This window comes from Schistocerca cancellata, chromosome 5 (genome assembly GCF_023864275.1).
Source record: "Schistocerca cancellata isolate TAMUIC-IGC-003103 chromosome 5, iqSchCanc2.1, whole genome shotgun sequence".
NCBI lineage: Eukaryota > Metazoa > Arthropoda > Insecta > Orthoptera > Acrididae > Schistocerca > Schistocerca cancellata.
In genome coordinates this window covers 248982863-248998115 of record NC_064630.1, presented here as the reverse complement: position 1 = coordinate 248998115, position 15253 = coordinate 248982863, and the positions used below count along the sequence as shown (strand labels likewise).

Genomic DNA, 15253 nt, shown 5'->3' with positions numbered 1-15253 from the left:
TCTCAACAAATGACGTTAAATGCAAAACTGGAGAATTTTGAATTTTAGAGATTTACCAACGATCTTTCTTCTTTTACAATTTGCAAATGGCACAGGAGAAGGTGAAAGTAACAGCTACCTGAAGTAACCTGTGCCACACTTTTGTAAGACGAGTTAAGGAGTATAGATATCGATGTTTGATGATGACACGAGTATACTAATTAGGACAGCCTTAAGATATATAGAACAGCTTAGCAGTTGCTAATTTAACTCAATCTCACAGCAGTTCATACAGTGTAAACCCAGACAAGACAATGTTCTGCATCTCAGAATCAGGTGTTGATAATTGACCATTTCAAATCATTAGCAAAAATGAGTCTTGTCAAGATATTTTATTAACTTCATTTTGAACTTTGCAGCTCTCGCACTATGTCGACTTGTAGAAGAATAAAAAGCAAGGTGGTTTGGGTTTAATGATTCTCTGACGATGCTGGTCACTGTAAGTACATCACAAGCTCAAATTGTGAAAGAATGGAGCAGCAAAACATGACACCGCTGTTTCAAAGAAACCATCTGTATTTGAATTAAATTATTCAGGGAAAGCATGGAAAAACTGAATTCGGACGGTTTAATGAAGATTTGAAATTGGCCCCTAAAAGTCTACAGAAAAAGGAAGGAGGGAACAAGAGGCTGTTTGAGGAGAACACGTGGCTTTGATTACATCATGTTTAGGTACAAAACAGGCTGTGTGTTATTTAAAGTAACAACTCCAACAGTTGCCGTAACTTAGGTAAACCTGCAATCACTGGGCCACTTCTCTCCTACCTGCATAGCAGGAGGCTGATATAATGCTCCCATTTTTTAAGACAGTAACAGCTAATAAAGTATTCACAGAGCAACAAAATTAAATATGGACACTATATGACAGTAACTTCAGAAGGATGTAGGTTGCAGTAGGTACTGGGAGATGAAGATGCTTGCACAGGGTAGAGTAGCATGGAGAGCTGCATCAAACCAGTCTCAGGACTGAAGACCACAACAACAACAACAAACAATGACAGTAACAATGTAAATCTAGCCAATCTCTTGTAATAACAGAAGATTTGCCACATGCAGTTGATTCAAAGAGGCAACAATGAAATCAACTGCATACTCTGGTCATTGACAAAGCTTCAGCATGTCAAGAGTCCCCGATGTGGCTTATTGCCACCTGCATTTCTGCTGCTGCATGACAATGATAACTTATCTGCTACCTGAAGGGTTTCCATGTGTTTGGCAGTTTTTTCAGGTGGTTAATTTTCAGAGCATGGGCATAAAAAATAGTACAATGATATGGTCACTGTTTAAAGGTATAAGGAGTGAGATACAAGAAGTTTGGATAGTATCTCTATTAGCTTTGTTGTTATTGAAAACATACTTCATTTTTCTATTAAAAACCTTATAAACAAAAGATAAAATGTGACCTAAGAGATTTAAACAAACAGGCATACCGTCTGTGTTCTACAACTGCATACCCTTGTCGAAACAGTAATGAGTCACACACAGAGTAAATGAAGCCTCCAAGTTCTTTAAATACAGTGGTAACAGTTTACCAGTAAGCAAAATAAATAATAATTGATGACAGTAAAGAATGCCGCTGTAAATAAACAAAACAAAGTTTTTCTGAAAAACACTACGAGTTACTCTGATGAATACTTATAGTATTAGTGATTATTTGCTGGTGTGGCAGAGAGACACTGCATCAAAATTTCATCTCTTCCACGATTTTCTTACTGTTTTATTTTGAATGGATGAAAATTATTTATGATATGCTCTGCAGCACGCTGTGTATAAACAACAAGGACGAGGGAATTTTTGGAAAAACTGCATTACTTCTACTCATTTTTGAATGTGTCACGTTACATGAAGGCAGCATTTTTACACTCTGGTTCTATTTACTTAAATCCATTCTCCGATCCACAACTACTTTCACTTTTTTAAGCCATTATTCAGTTGTGGAAGCGACAAAAAGAAAAAGTGCATTATAAATAAGAAGCAGCTGTCAGCAACATGTGCTCTTCCTTAGTGCAGCAAGTGGGATAGAAAAGCCCTTTGACTTTGGCGCACCAGGTGCACATACTCTGTGACCGCAAGCTCGACTCCAGTCCACCACCAGCAATGGAGCATGGAGCTATGATAATGCCAGCCACTTGTGCTGGCAAAATATCAGAAAAGTCATCAAACTAACTTCGGCAGAAGAACCCGAGACAGAAGCCAACAGGCAGTCTGTCACCAAAAAGCCACAAAAGCCTTGACAACTTTGTGCTAATAGTTGTTGCAAAAGGCTTACTATAATTTCAGATATTGCACTAAACTGAACATTAACATTTCTCTAAAGTGCTTTTACCAATCTTATTACTTGTGTGTGTTATTTCTACAAAAGTATTTGATGGGTGCTTTGAACTTGACTTTGAAGCAATTCATTCCTCTATCTATCACACAATGACACAAGTCAGCTTCCTTTGATACCTGCCTCATGTGACAGCTCAAAACTGATTTTTATTTAAGTAGGCTTATTTAAAATATAACTCACATTTTTAATATCACAAGAGACCAAATTGATATTCTTGCCTGAGTGTCTCATATTAGTTTATCAATACTGTTACATTCCATCCTGGACTTTCCATTGTCATATTAATCTACCTATCCCTGTAACACAGTAAAATATGCAATTTGAATTATGAAAATATAACATTTCTTTGACTCTAAAGTTTTAGAGTTGCCCAAAGGATGAGATTTAGTATTCCCCAGCGAAATTAAAAATGCACTGGAGACTATTATTGAGGGAATGAAGGTGGCTGCTGTAAGCAAGTTGTAAAATGCTCCAAGAACATTAAAAAATAAAATTCTGACCTAACTCCAGAAGAATCACTTTGACCCACAATGTCTTGGGAGAGAAAAAAACAAAAATGTTGATAGACACGGTTCTGGACAGTTCCAACAGGGGGTCTCAAGTACTAAGGAAAATATTTGTGTGTTTAAGGAAAAAAAAAAAAAAAAAACTTTTCAAAAAGGCAGATTTGTGATGTTCTAAGGCTGCCTGCAACCTAGCAAAAGTGGTATTAAGGCAGTCTTAAAAAACACTACAGTTTTGTCATAGAAATGTGCCGAATGTTAATGGAGCTAGAGGTTCTTTTATAGCGGAGAAAAACAAGAAATTAGTTCCAGGTAGTAGCAAATATATGTTAATGACCCCACCAGTTTTTAATATGGATGAAAACCCTCTGGCTTCCAAAGGGGAATTAATTCTACACTGTTTCTAGGCCAATTATTACAATGCTTTTTATTAACTGTTTTTCTCTGCAACTCAATTTTTTTTAACTTGTGTGTACTATACGCATGTTTGTTTCTTGTGCACTTGCACAAAAATAAATTACTTTCTAGCAAGCTGATTCTAGAATTACACAGGTCTGCAAAAAAATATTTTCTGAAAGTTGTTTGAAATTTGATAACTGACTTATGTACTTTTCAGCGCTGATTTCAAAAATGCAATCCATTTTTTTCTATCATGTCAGGTTCTTTCACAAAAAAGGGAGTATTTTAGGGTATAGCAAAATTTAACCAATTTATCACATCTTTTCAAACATTAGAAAATTTTTTTCTATTTATAAATCATATTCTAAACTACATTTACAGTACACTTTCATCTCTCTTTAAGCTCGTAAGGCCTTATAACAACACTTTTGCTTTCTGTCGAAGCTTCTTTTATTGCTTTTCCGGCTGTGGATTCATTGTGGATTCTCTCTTTTCATCATCCAGCAGTAATCCGCTATCAAGTTGACGTTCCATCTTCCTTGATATCTTCTTTCCACTTCTGTGATATCTTGGTGGAATCTTTCACCCTGCTTTTCACTTATATCACCACAGTTGCAGGGAAGTAGTCAAGATGTCAGTCGATAAAATGAACTTGAATGCTCATGTTACAGACCAGTTTCTTAAAGTTGTCGAGCATGTCCGCGATGATTTTCTTGTTTGGATCTCTTTTGTTTCCTAGGAAACTGGTAACAACTAATTTAAAGACATCCATGCTGCCTTTTCTTTTGTTTCCATTTTGTCCACAAATTTGCTGCTGCATCACATGCATGTCCACCTGACAACTAAGTTAATATACTGAAAAATCAGAGGAATGTTTAACTAGCAATGAATGGCCAGTTGCTAACCAACTCCAATTACTACGTCATACACTCGTGCACTGAAACAATTGAGCAGCTATGAAACCGAAGGAGCAATAAATGAAGTATTCAGAAGTATTACTGATAGATTGAAACTCTGATCACCTTACTCAAACATGAACTCTGGAAGGTATTATAAGTTTTCTAATGTCTGGTCCGACAAAGATTCCTTCCTTTAGCTTTGCCTCAGATAAACCAAGAAACTGTCCACAAAGATATCGGGAACACACCCCTTCTTTTGGCAATGGCTGAACAAATTGTTTCATCAGCCCCAACTTAATATGAAGTGGTGGAAGTAACACCTTTTTGGGATCCACAAGGGTTTTCCTCTCAACATTTTTAACCCCTTCCTGTAAGGTTTTTCTCAAGAGCCAAGCTTTTTTAATGTAGTGTTGCTTTCTGTCTCTACTGTCCCATTCACAGAGAAAACAAGGGAACTTTGTATAGCCACTTTGATGACCAAACAGCACTGAAATCACTTTTAAATCACCACATAGTGTCCATCTGTGGTCTGAGTAGCAGAGTTTGCTTAAAACCAGTTTGAGGTTTTTGTAACATTCTTTTAAGTGAACCAAGTGTCCACCTGGTATAGAAGCATACTTATTGCCATTGTGTAGAAGTACTGATTTAAGACTTCTTTTTGAAGAATCAATAAAAAGTCTCCACTCATCACGAGCATATACTATTTTGAAACGTGCCACAAGTCCATGAACATCACTGCAAAACACCAGGCCACCTTCTTGAGAGAAGTGAGATACAAACTCCTTTTCCCTCGATTGACACCAAGAAAGGATGTACCCAGAGCCAACATACGTTTATCTTTCAATGTAGATCTTAAAACCTCGGCCAATTATTTAGAAAGGCCTAGGTCTCTAACTAAACTGTTCAGTTCAGTGTGTGAGAAAGGAATGCGATCTGTTGTGCGAAGATCATACCATAGTCTCCTTCACTATCACCTTACTGAGCCAATGCCTCGTGATCATCTATATCATCCAAAGCTTCTGGAGGAGAAGGTATTGGTTCTTCAGGTCCATGAGGAACAGGGCAAATGGCTGATTGAATGTTAGGGTAAGAAATGCAAACGCGCGCGCACACACACACTCACGCAAAAGCAACTTGCACACACGTCTGCTGTCTCAGAGAACTAAAACCACAGTTCTCTGAGACTGCAGAGAGAGAGAGAGAGAGAGAGAGAGAGAGAGAGAGAGAGAGAGAGTGTGTGTGTGTGTGTGTGTGTGTGTGTGTGTGTGTGTGTGTGTTTGTATACTGCTGACAAAGGCCTTAATGGCCAAAAGCTGTAACTGTGCAAATCATTTTGTTGTGTCTATCGTTACCAGGAGAAAGAAAACTGGCGTTCTATGAATCGGAGCGTGGAATGTCAGATCCCTTACTTGAGCAGGTAGGTTAGAAAATTTAAAAAGGGCAATGGATAGGATAAAGTTAGATATACTGGGAATTAGTGAAGTTCGGTGGCAGGAGGAACAAGACTTTTGGTCAGGCGAATACAGGGTTATAAATACAAAATCAAAGAGGGGTAATGCAGGAGTAGGTTTAATAATGAATTAAAAAAAATAGGAGTGTGGGTAAGCTACTACAGACAGCATAGTGAACGCACTATTGTGGCCAAGATAGACACAAAGCCCACGCCTACTACAGTGGTAAAAATTTATATGCCAAATAGCTCTGCAGATGTCGAAGAAATTGAAGAAATGTATGATGAGATAAAAGAAATTATTCAGATAGAGAAGGGAGACGAAAATTTAATAGTCACGGATGAATGGAATTCGGTAGTAGGAAAAGGGAGAGAAGGAAACGTAGTAGGTAGGGGGGGGGGGGGGGGGGGATGAAAGAGGAAGCCGCCTGGTAGAGTTTTGCACAGAGCATAACTTAATCATAGCTAACACTTGGTCCAAGAATCATAAAAGAAGGTTGTATACATGGAAGAAGCCTGGAGATACTGACAGGTCTCAGATTATGTAATGGTAAGACAGAAGTTTAGGAACCAGGTTTTTAATTGTAAAACATTTCCAGGGGCAGATGTGGACTCTGACCACAATCTATTGGTTATGAACTGTAGATTGAAACTGAAGAAACTTCAAAAAGGTGGGAATTTAAGGAAATGGGACTTGGATAAACTGACTAAACCAGAGATTTTACAGAGTTTCAGGGAGAGCAAAAGGAACAATTGACAGGAAAGGGAGAAAGAAATACAGTAGAAGAAGAATGGGTAGCTTTGATGGATGAAGTAGTGAAGGCAGCAGAGGATCAAGTAGGTAAAAAGACGAGGGCTAGTAGAAATCCTTGGGTAACAGAAGAAATATTGAATTTAATTGATGAAAGGAGAAAATATAAAAATGCAGTAAATGAAGCAGGCAAAAAGGAATACAAACGTCTCAAAAATGAGATTGACAGGAAGCGCAAAATGGTTAAGCAGGGATGGCTGGAGGACAAATGTAAGGATGTAGAGGCTTACCTCACTAGGGGTAAGATAGATACCGCCTACAGGAAAATTAAAGAGACCTTTGGAGAAACGAGAACCACTTGTATGAACATAAAGAGCTCAGATGGAAGCCCAGTTCTAAGCAAAGAAGGGAAAGCAGAAAGATGGAAAGAGTCTATAGAGAGACTGTACAAGAGTGATGTACTTGAGGGCAATGTCATAGAAAGGGAAAAGAATGTAGATGAAGATGAAATGGGAGATAAAATACTGCATGAAGAGTTTGACAGAGCACTGAAAGACCTGCATCAAAACAAGGCCCCAGGAGTCGACAACATTCCATTAGAACTACTAACAGCCTTGGGAGAACCAGTCCTGACAAAACTCTACCGTATGGTGAGCAAGATGTATGAGACTGGCGAAATACCCTCAGACTTCAAGAAGAATATAATAATTCCAATCCCAAAGAAAGCAGGTGTTGACAAATGCGAAAATTATCAATTCCAATCCCAAAGAAAGCAGGTGTTCACAAATGCGAAAATTATCAAACTATCAGTCTGACAAGTCACGGCTGCAAAATAATAACGTGAATTCTTTACAGACGAATGGAAAAACTAGTAGAGACCGACCTCTGGGAAGATCAATTTGGATTCCGTAGAAATATTGGAACATGTGAGGCAATACTGACCGTACGACTTATCTTAGAAGCTAGATTAAGGAAAGGCAAACCTATGTTTCTAGCATTTGTAGACTTAGAGAAACATTTGACAATGTTGACTGGAATACTCTCTTTCAAATTCTGAAGGTGGCGGGGTACAATACAGGGAGCGAAAGGCTATTTATAATTTGAACAGAAACCAGATGGCAGTTAAAAGAGTCAAGGAACATGAAAGGGAAGCAGTGGTTGGGCAGGGAGTGAGACAGGGTTGTAGCCTCGCCCCGATGTTATTCAATCTGTATATTGAGCAAGCTGTGAAGGAAACAAAATAAAAATTTGGAGTAGGTATTAAAATCCACAGAGAAGAAATAAAAACTTTGAGGTTCGCTGACGACATTTTAATTCTGTCAGAGACAGCAAAGGACTTGGAAGAACAGTTGAATGGAATGGATAGTGTCTTGAAAGGAGGATATAAGATTAATATCAACAAAAGTAAAATGAGGATAATGGAATGTAGTCGAATTAAATTGGGTGATGCTGAGGGAATTAGATTAGGAAACGAGACACTTAAAGTAGTAAAGGAGTTTTGCTATTTGGGGAGCAAATAGCAAAGGAGAGAGGATATAAAACGTAGACTAGCAATGGCAACGAAAGCGTTTCTGAAGAAGGGAAATTTGTTAACATCGAGTACGATAAATAGTTTGGACAAGAAGAGAATAGAAGCTTTTGAAATGTTGCGCTACAGAAGAATGCTGAAGATTAGATGGGTAGATCACGTAACTAATGAGGAGGTATTGAGTACAATTGGGGAGAAGATTGTGGCACAAATTGACTAGAAGAAGGGATCAGTTGGTAGGACATGTTCTGAGGCATCAAGGGATCACCAATTTAGTGGTGGAGGGCAGCGTGGAGGGTAAAAATCGTAGAGGGAGACCAAGAGAGGAATACACTAAGCAGATTCAGAAGGATGTAGATTGCAGTAGTTACCGGGAGATGAAGAAACTTGCACAGAATAGAGTAGATGGAGAGCTGCATCAAACCAGTCTCAAGAATGAAGACCACAACAACAACAACAACAACATTGCGACTCAGGGTAAGAAATATCCTTTTTGTTTTTCAAATTGAAGCCTAGTATGTTGTCAAGAACAAAAATAGCAGTCATCACTATGATTTTTGGGCTCCCTCCAAACCACTGGTATTCCAAAACGTAAGGACTGCTTTTTACATTGAAACCATTGCCTCATTTCTTCAACTCACACTAAACAAATTTTGTGTGGGGCACAAGGCTTATCTTGTTCGCCTAACTTTATACCCAAATAGGCAAGATATTCTTTATTAACAAAATCTGGAATGTTTCTTTGTTGCTTTTTTAACAGTATAGTTACCATGAATGTAGCAGAAGCAATCTGGCGAGTTTATACATCCTCTGATAGCCATTGCCCATAAAACAACTTCACAACACAAGAAAACAGTCACTACTTTAAAGCACCAGTAATAACAACACGTGAACAGCACAGAGTGAAGAGATATTGTGAACTGAAGAACAATAGCAGAAGCCCACTGCTTGCTGATGGCGGGGGAAGGGGCAGAGCGACATACAGGCACTGACCTGAAAATACTGCTGGTTTCTCCTAAACACTCTTTATTTTACTTATATCTAGTATAAAAACGGCTAAATAACAGTTTATGGAGATCCTAAAAACCAAAATTGAAACTCACTAGAGTGCTGACATATCGAAAAACGCTAAAACTAGACAAGCAGTTTGTGGAATAACTGTACGCGATGGATTTTTTTCACTATTTTTCCCGAAATCAGTGTTGAAAACAATACAAAAATCACTTAATAAATTTGGAACAATTATTACGTCGCAGACCTGTGTTATTTAAATCTCCAGTGGCCATAAGTGGAGATGGCTGGCCATAGCTAGGGTTAATGTGGCCAAAACTGGGGAAATATGCCTTTTCATATTACGTAACATTTTTTTGCTTTTGCTATATAACTCAAAACATGTTATTTTTCTACATGGTTGCAATGTGCAGACTTTGGAATAATAGGTAGGGCCTATGTTTTTTTTTTTTTTTTTCAGGAAATCTCTTACCTTTTTCCTATTGCAAACACACAGCTTATCTCAAGTTGAGTGGCACCTTGACTCCACCTAGTTCCCGCCATCAACCCCCCCCCCCCCCCTCAACCTAAGTAGTTAATAGTTAAAATTCCATATAATCTGCTTCAGCCTGAAGGACAGAAATCTCCACTTCCTGTGCAGAAATTATCCAGTCTTTTTTTGCAAAACCTAGTCGTCCATGGCCAAGCCTCATTCAGTTGCCCATTCAGTTCTCCACTGCAGTAGCCCCAGTTAAATTCTCTTCATACCATTCCCTGTATGACTACCCTTACAGCAACATCCATACTTTTAACACATTGGAACACAGATAAAACACTTAAAAATAGTACTGAATTACCTAACCCTACACTCCATTTTTGTAATTCATGAGCCACAAAAACAAGTGGAATACTGACAAAAATTAAAATGAAGTGGAAGTGGGCACTACCTACAGCCTTGTGAACAGATGGGAAATGGACCAAAGAAATTTTTGCTGCAGTCCATGTGATTAAAAAATAAATAAATCTTGGAAATGGAATTACTGAATATGGTATTGCAAAACTTGCTGCTGCATCACATGCATGTCCACCTGACAACTAAGTTAATATACTGAAAAATCAGAGGAATGTTTAACTAGCAATGAATAGCCAGTTGCTAACCAACTCCAATTACTACGTCATACACTCGTGCACTGAAACAATAGAGCAGCTATGAAACCGAAGGAGCAATAAATGAAGTATTCAGAAGTATTACTGACAGATTGTCGGTAAATGGTCCATCACTCAACTACACCATTCATTCAACAATATAGGGGCTATAAGGTAAAATACAGCCTACTATAAGAAAAACAATGCAGTATGGGGAAAAAAGAAATATGTAGAACTAATTGTTCAGAATTCGTGGGTGTGTGTATTGGTCAGAACTTGAAATCTCTCTCTCTCTCTCTCTCACACACACACACACACACACACACACACACACACACACACACTATACATCTAAGAACACTTTAGCAAAGCAACAATGGCTCTACATGTTACTGCTGATTCTGGTGACAAAAATGTTAGAAAACTGAATTACTTGGCATTCATCCATTGATTGATATCATATGGAATAATTGGGTTAACCAAAGCGTCCGATTCCACCCTTCGACTTTGATCCGTGACATCACAACGGTGCAGAGTTTAGTTTGTGAGAGTCTCGTGTTTGTAGGTGTCTTTTTGATATGATCGGTGGTGCCTTCTGATGGCGTGTTTGTGTGCTGTGTGTTAGGTGATGTTTTTGGTTTAGTTTGCGTGTATGGTGTGTTTATAGGTGGCATACTGTTGTGGTCGGTGGTTCTCTCTGGTGGTGTGTTTATGGTTAGTTTGTTATCTTTCAGCAAAATATTTTGCAGTGAGTTAACGATTTTGGTTTTGTTATGTCCACGTTATTGTAGTTTTTTTTCTGTTCGTCGTGTGTGAATTTTGGTAAATCGCTTTGTTTATGTCTTCGGTAGGTGTGCATATGACTGACAAGATCAACAGTTTTTGGTTGTTGGCAATGATAGGGGACAGTGCGTCGTCTCTAATAAAATTCCTTCAGCTATTAGGCCTGTTGGCTGAATGTCATGAAGTGTTCAGTTTGTCGTGAAGAAATGAGGCTTACTAAAGTTCCTGAGTCTCTGATCAGGGACGGCTATATGTGGAGATGTCGTAAGGATAACAGGTGGAGAAGTGTTTGATTCCAATTTTGTTGTGTTTTTTTGAGGTAGTGATGATTGTGTACGTGGTTGTAGTTATGGGTTTCATGATTTGGTATCTGTAGTTTCTGTTGAACTACATAGTTCAAGGGAAGTGTTTGATTCCAGTGGATGTTGTTTTTAGATTTAGGGAAGGTTGTGGTAGTTTTATTTTATCGTTTGGTTTAGTGGGGTGTGTTTATTTTTAGTTTGTCCCCACCCAAAAACACTCAATTTCCCTAGCTTGTCCTATTAGTTTCATTGTATTTTTGGAGGAATATGTATTTGATAGTTTTTGATCTATTTTTGTGTTTGTTGTCTTGTTTACGTTATGACGTCATAGTTGCGATATGGGAATTGTTGTCAATGGTCGTTCCCGCCATATTGGTGACGTCATTGGTCAAAGCAGACGGCTGGAATCGGACGTTTCCGTTAGCCCGAGTAATTTTCTGGAGCAATCCCCACATATGCATAAAACATTCATTACACACACACAGACATTCTGTGCTGGTATCTGTCCATCCTCAAACTTCATGTACAAAAAGGTTTTTAAAAAAAAATAGGAATATTATAAATACTGTATGAAGAATTAAGCACAATTTGGAGATAACAGTAGCAGTACAGAAATAAAACGTGGGAACAAATGCAGCCGCCACTATTTACAACGGGTCTGCACTGGCAGGCAATCGCTGTAAATTAAAGGTACCAGCAAATAATGAAGGTCTTAAAAATCAATCTGAATAGTTTCTGCTTGACTTCTGCCGTAAATAATTTACGATTGTTAGTGGGCAAACCATATATTTGAATTTCATTACTGACATTTTTATTGCATGTAAAGATTTTTAAAATAAACGGGCTCTGTCAACGTCTAGAAGCCGTGTTTTCAAAATGAAATTAATTTAACTTGTAAACATAGTGGTAAGTTCCAAATAATGGCGATTGTCAGAAGTGCGATACACAGACATACAAAACACTACATTAAAACTAAAACCTAGGTGAAATAAATTAGGAATTAACTTACTTAGAGCAATGTTATAAGTAATACGTCCAAATCGAACAGGCACTCGGACTGCACTAATTCATTTGGCGTCATTAAATAATCATGATTTCGCGCGCCCTATAGCAAACAACTTAATCCTTTTTGATTAATAGCCATATAGACTGTGATTAGAGCTACAATAAGCACGTGAAATTATTACGTAATCCTATTTCGCGTTACACCTATCAAATAGAATTCAATGAAAAACAATCTAGACTATATACCATCTACTAATAATGGCTTTATCAAGTGTCTTGGACACCCGGCAGAACATGGCTTACCCAAGCAATGAAAAAGTACGTATTATGTAATAAATGGAAAAATATTCAGGATACGAATATATTCATGCACTTTTCTGCTACTATCCAGAATAAATTTCTTAAAAATTAAAAACCATAAACTCACTTACACGTTAGGCAAAACAAGGACGCTACCTAGTACCTACAAGTAGCTTTCGACTAATCTCTGATACATCAACTACTGACCGAAACAAAATACTATCTGCATGTCATTTCAGTATATGTGTATGATTTTTCTTATAGCTCTAATTATAAAACACTCAGGGGTTATTTTGTTTACAGTAAACAGTCACATTCTACGCTACGAGATAAATCTAACAATGCAGGTTACTTTATAAGTCTGATCTTTTCTATTACGTGTTTCGACTACAGCACATGTTCTGAAGTGTTGGCGTTGCTGTAGGACGCCATACCAGCGATGATCCGATGAATGTTTTTGTGACTGGTATCTCTGGTAGCGGGAGTTCGAGTGGTAAACTGACATTTTGAAAACAAGTGGTTATTACAAAGGTTTACGAAAACACAATGGGTAAGCTATCGTCCTTAATTAAAATTCAGTTATTATGACTGCTGGCGGATTCGTTTTTTTACAAGAAGTTATGTGAATACTCACTTTCAGCTTCAATGAAAGCATATATAGCTGAAATTAACATGTAGCTAATTTATGGTTTGGTACCAAAGTCAAAAATTTCATAACACAGGTGATGCTCTATTTATTTTATATATATTTTTTGCACAAATCATTGATTTGCAGCTTTTGGAAACTTGACACGTAATAGCATGCAATTATTATCGGTATACTTCACAAGTATCATACTTGGGGTAAAAGCATTTTCGTATAAAATGTTGTACATTTGTGCAATAACTATGAAGGCGTATGGATTGTGCATAACGCACATATAAGTGAGGCGTGTATTGCAGCGGCTATGAGTAAGTAGTTATCCAAAGTAAAGCAGTCATTAATCTGACTTGGCACTTATTTCAAACTTGTTTCTGTCTTATCATAGGGCAACTTATGCTTTGAGTGGTTAAGTATGTAACCCTTCTCAAGAACTTTCCATTTACAGCTAGTAATCATGTTTATTAATAAAGTGAACCAAAACCTTTTGCCTGATTAAATTGTGCTGGACAACTAAAACCCAGAACCTTGTACATGTATATTTCACGAGCCATGTGATGGTGTGTGTGTGTGGGGGGAGGGGCAGAGGGCACTTCTGGAATCATAGTAATTTGCCCCCCTTTTTTTAAGTAGTAGTTTCATGCATTGTAATTGTAAGAGAATAAATACTTTTGAAAGTTGCAGTTAGTAAATTGGGCACAACTTATGACCCACTGTCAGTCAATTCTGAACATACCTCTCTTCTACTTTCCACACTTCATAGAAGCTAGTGCTGCTAGGTTGGGATTCATCCTGGAAACAATCATCTAGGCCATGGCTAAGCCATTTTCCTTTGATATCTTTTCTTCCAGGAGTGCTAGCCTCTCAATGTTATCAGAGTTTCTGTGAAATTTGAAAAGCGGGTGAGAGATACAGGAAGAATTGAAGCTGTGAGGAGGGTTCCTGTGTACCATGCTTGGTAGCTTGGTCAGCAAGAGCATTGTCCACAAATGACAATGCTCTGTGTTTCAGCCCCAGCCCAACACAGTTTTTTTTCTAGTCGGGTATTCCAAAATAGTGTATGCTCAGTTGAAGAGTGAAAGATTGACTCTGGAAATAATCTGTACTGTATCACATAAGTCATAGTTCTCCTGCAATGCTGCAATATAACAAAATAGCATGAAATTAATGATTTATGAAATAATCCTTGACAGTATCATCATTATTAGGTTGGTGCTGGCTTGAGCAGTGTTATCTACTGTTCACTTAACAGTAATTATGAACGTTATAGGTGATTCATTAAATGGAAGGTGTAAAGGTAACCAGTGAGGTGAAGATTATGTAGTGCCCCCTCCCAACCCTCCTCATTCCTTGCATTTTTTGTACTTTGTGTGCGGTAGGTATGTACATGATACACATCAAAATACTGATCAGAGACATGACCAATATCTAATAAAGGTATTCTGAATTTATTTTGCAGTTTCAATTTTTATGACGAAAAGTGCATTACGTATGCCTAAATGCTCCTTATGTGGTGCGATTTAACATTAGGCTGTGCTAAATGTAATTTTATTACCATAAGCTATTTTCTGCATTTTCATTCATTGGCTTCAGTAACTCGCAATGAGATTATCACCTAAAACCTTACCTAGACCTTAGGCTATACTACATATCAGCGTAGTCGAGGTGCTGGACAGTCAATAGGTACCTTAAAAAAAAAGGTAGAGAACCTTCTGATCTTTAGATAGCCTTCTTTTAGAGCTTAAAAGATCTTCAATTGCATCTCTGAATGGCTGTAAAACTTGTATGCAATGCACACTGTTGTAACAAGATCGACCAGAGCAGACTTTTTTTTTTCCTGCTACATTTCAGCCGAAGTTTGTTTCCAAGTGATATGTTATAAGATATTAAATGTAATATTTCAAATATTAAAAAAAAATGTTTGTAAATCATATTTCTCAAATTTTGGAAAAATAATGTTTAAGATCTTGTAAAGTACTACCTGAGAATGATCCATCACTTGAAATAGAGTAAACAGGTCTTATGGATCTTATTACAACACTATGCATTTAACACAGTTTGTCGAGGTTGCAGAACAGTCTACACAAAAAATACTCAATGCTCCAAAACTTTCAAGAGTTCTCTTTTATTACTACTGTAATTGTTACTGTGATGTGTTTCAGTGATGCCCATCTTCACAATAATTT

The 15253-nt window shown here is 37.6% G+C and overlaps 2 protein-coding genes across 14 annotated transcripts in view; one reads left to right on the top strand and one right to left on the bottom strand.

Annotated features, from left to right (window-relative positions):
• LOC126188951 (RNA-binding protein EWS-like) overlaps window positions 1-12853 on the bottom strand; it is a 169453-nt gene extending 156600 nt beyond the window's left edge. Inside the window, exon 1 of one of the 7 annotated variants that reach the window (XM_049930697.1) lies at window positions 12806-12853. In XM_049930697.1, coding sequence (XP_049786654.1) covers window positions 12806-12825 — 20 coding nt within the window. In that variant the 5' untranslated portion in view covers window positions 12826-12853. Of the gene's footprint in view, window positions 1-12131; window positions 12282-12331; window positions 12476-12558; window positions 12782-12805 lie in introns of those variants that run through there. The other 6 variants (XM_049930706.1, XM_049930700.1, XM_049930699.1 and 3 more) reach the window with 6 other exon arrangements.
• The window catches only part of LOC126188953 (uncharacterized), a 267426-nt gene that overhangs the window by 70106 nt on the left and 182067 nt on the right, over window positions 1-15253 (top strand). For 4 of the 7 annotated variants that reach the window (XM_049930711.1, XM_049930712.1, XM_049930708.1 and 1 more), the window contains exon 1: window positions 12854-12977. The exons of the other annotated variants lie outside the window; for them this stretch is intronic. In XM_049930711.1, coding sequence (XP_049786668.1) covers window positions 12974-12977 — 4 coding nt within the window. In that variant the 5' untranslated portion in view covers window positions 12854-12973. Of the gene's footprint in view, window positions 1-12853; window positions 12978-15253 lie in introns of those variants that run through there. 7 annotated transcript variants of the gene reach the window in all.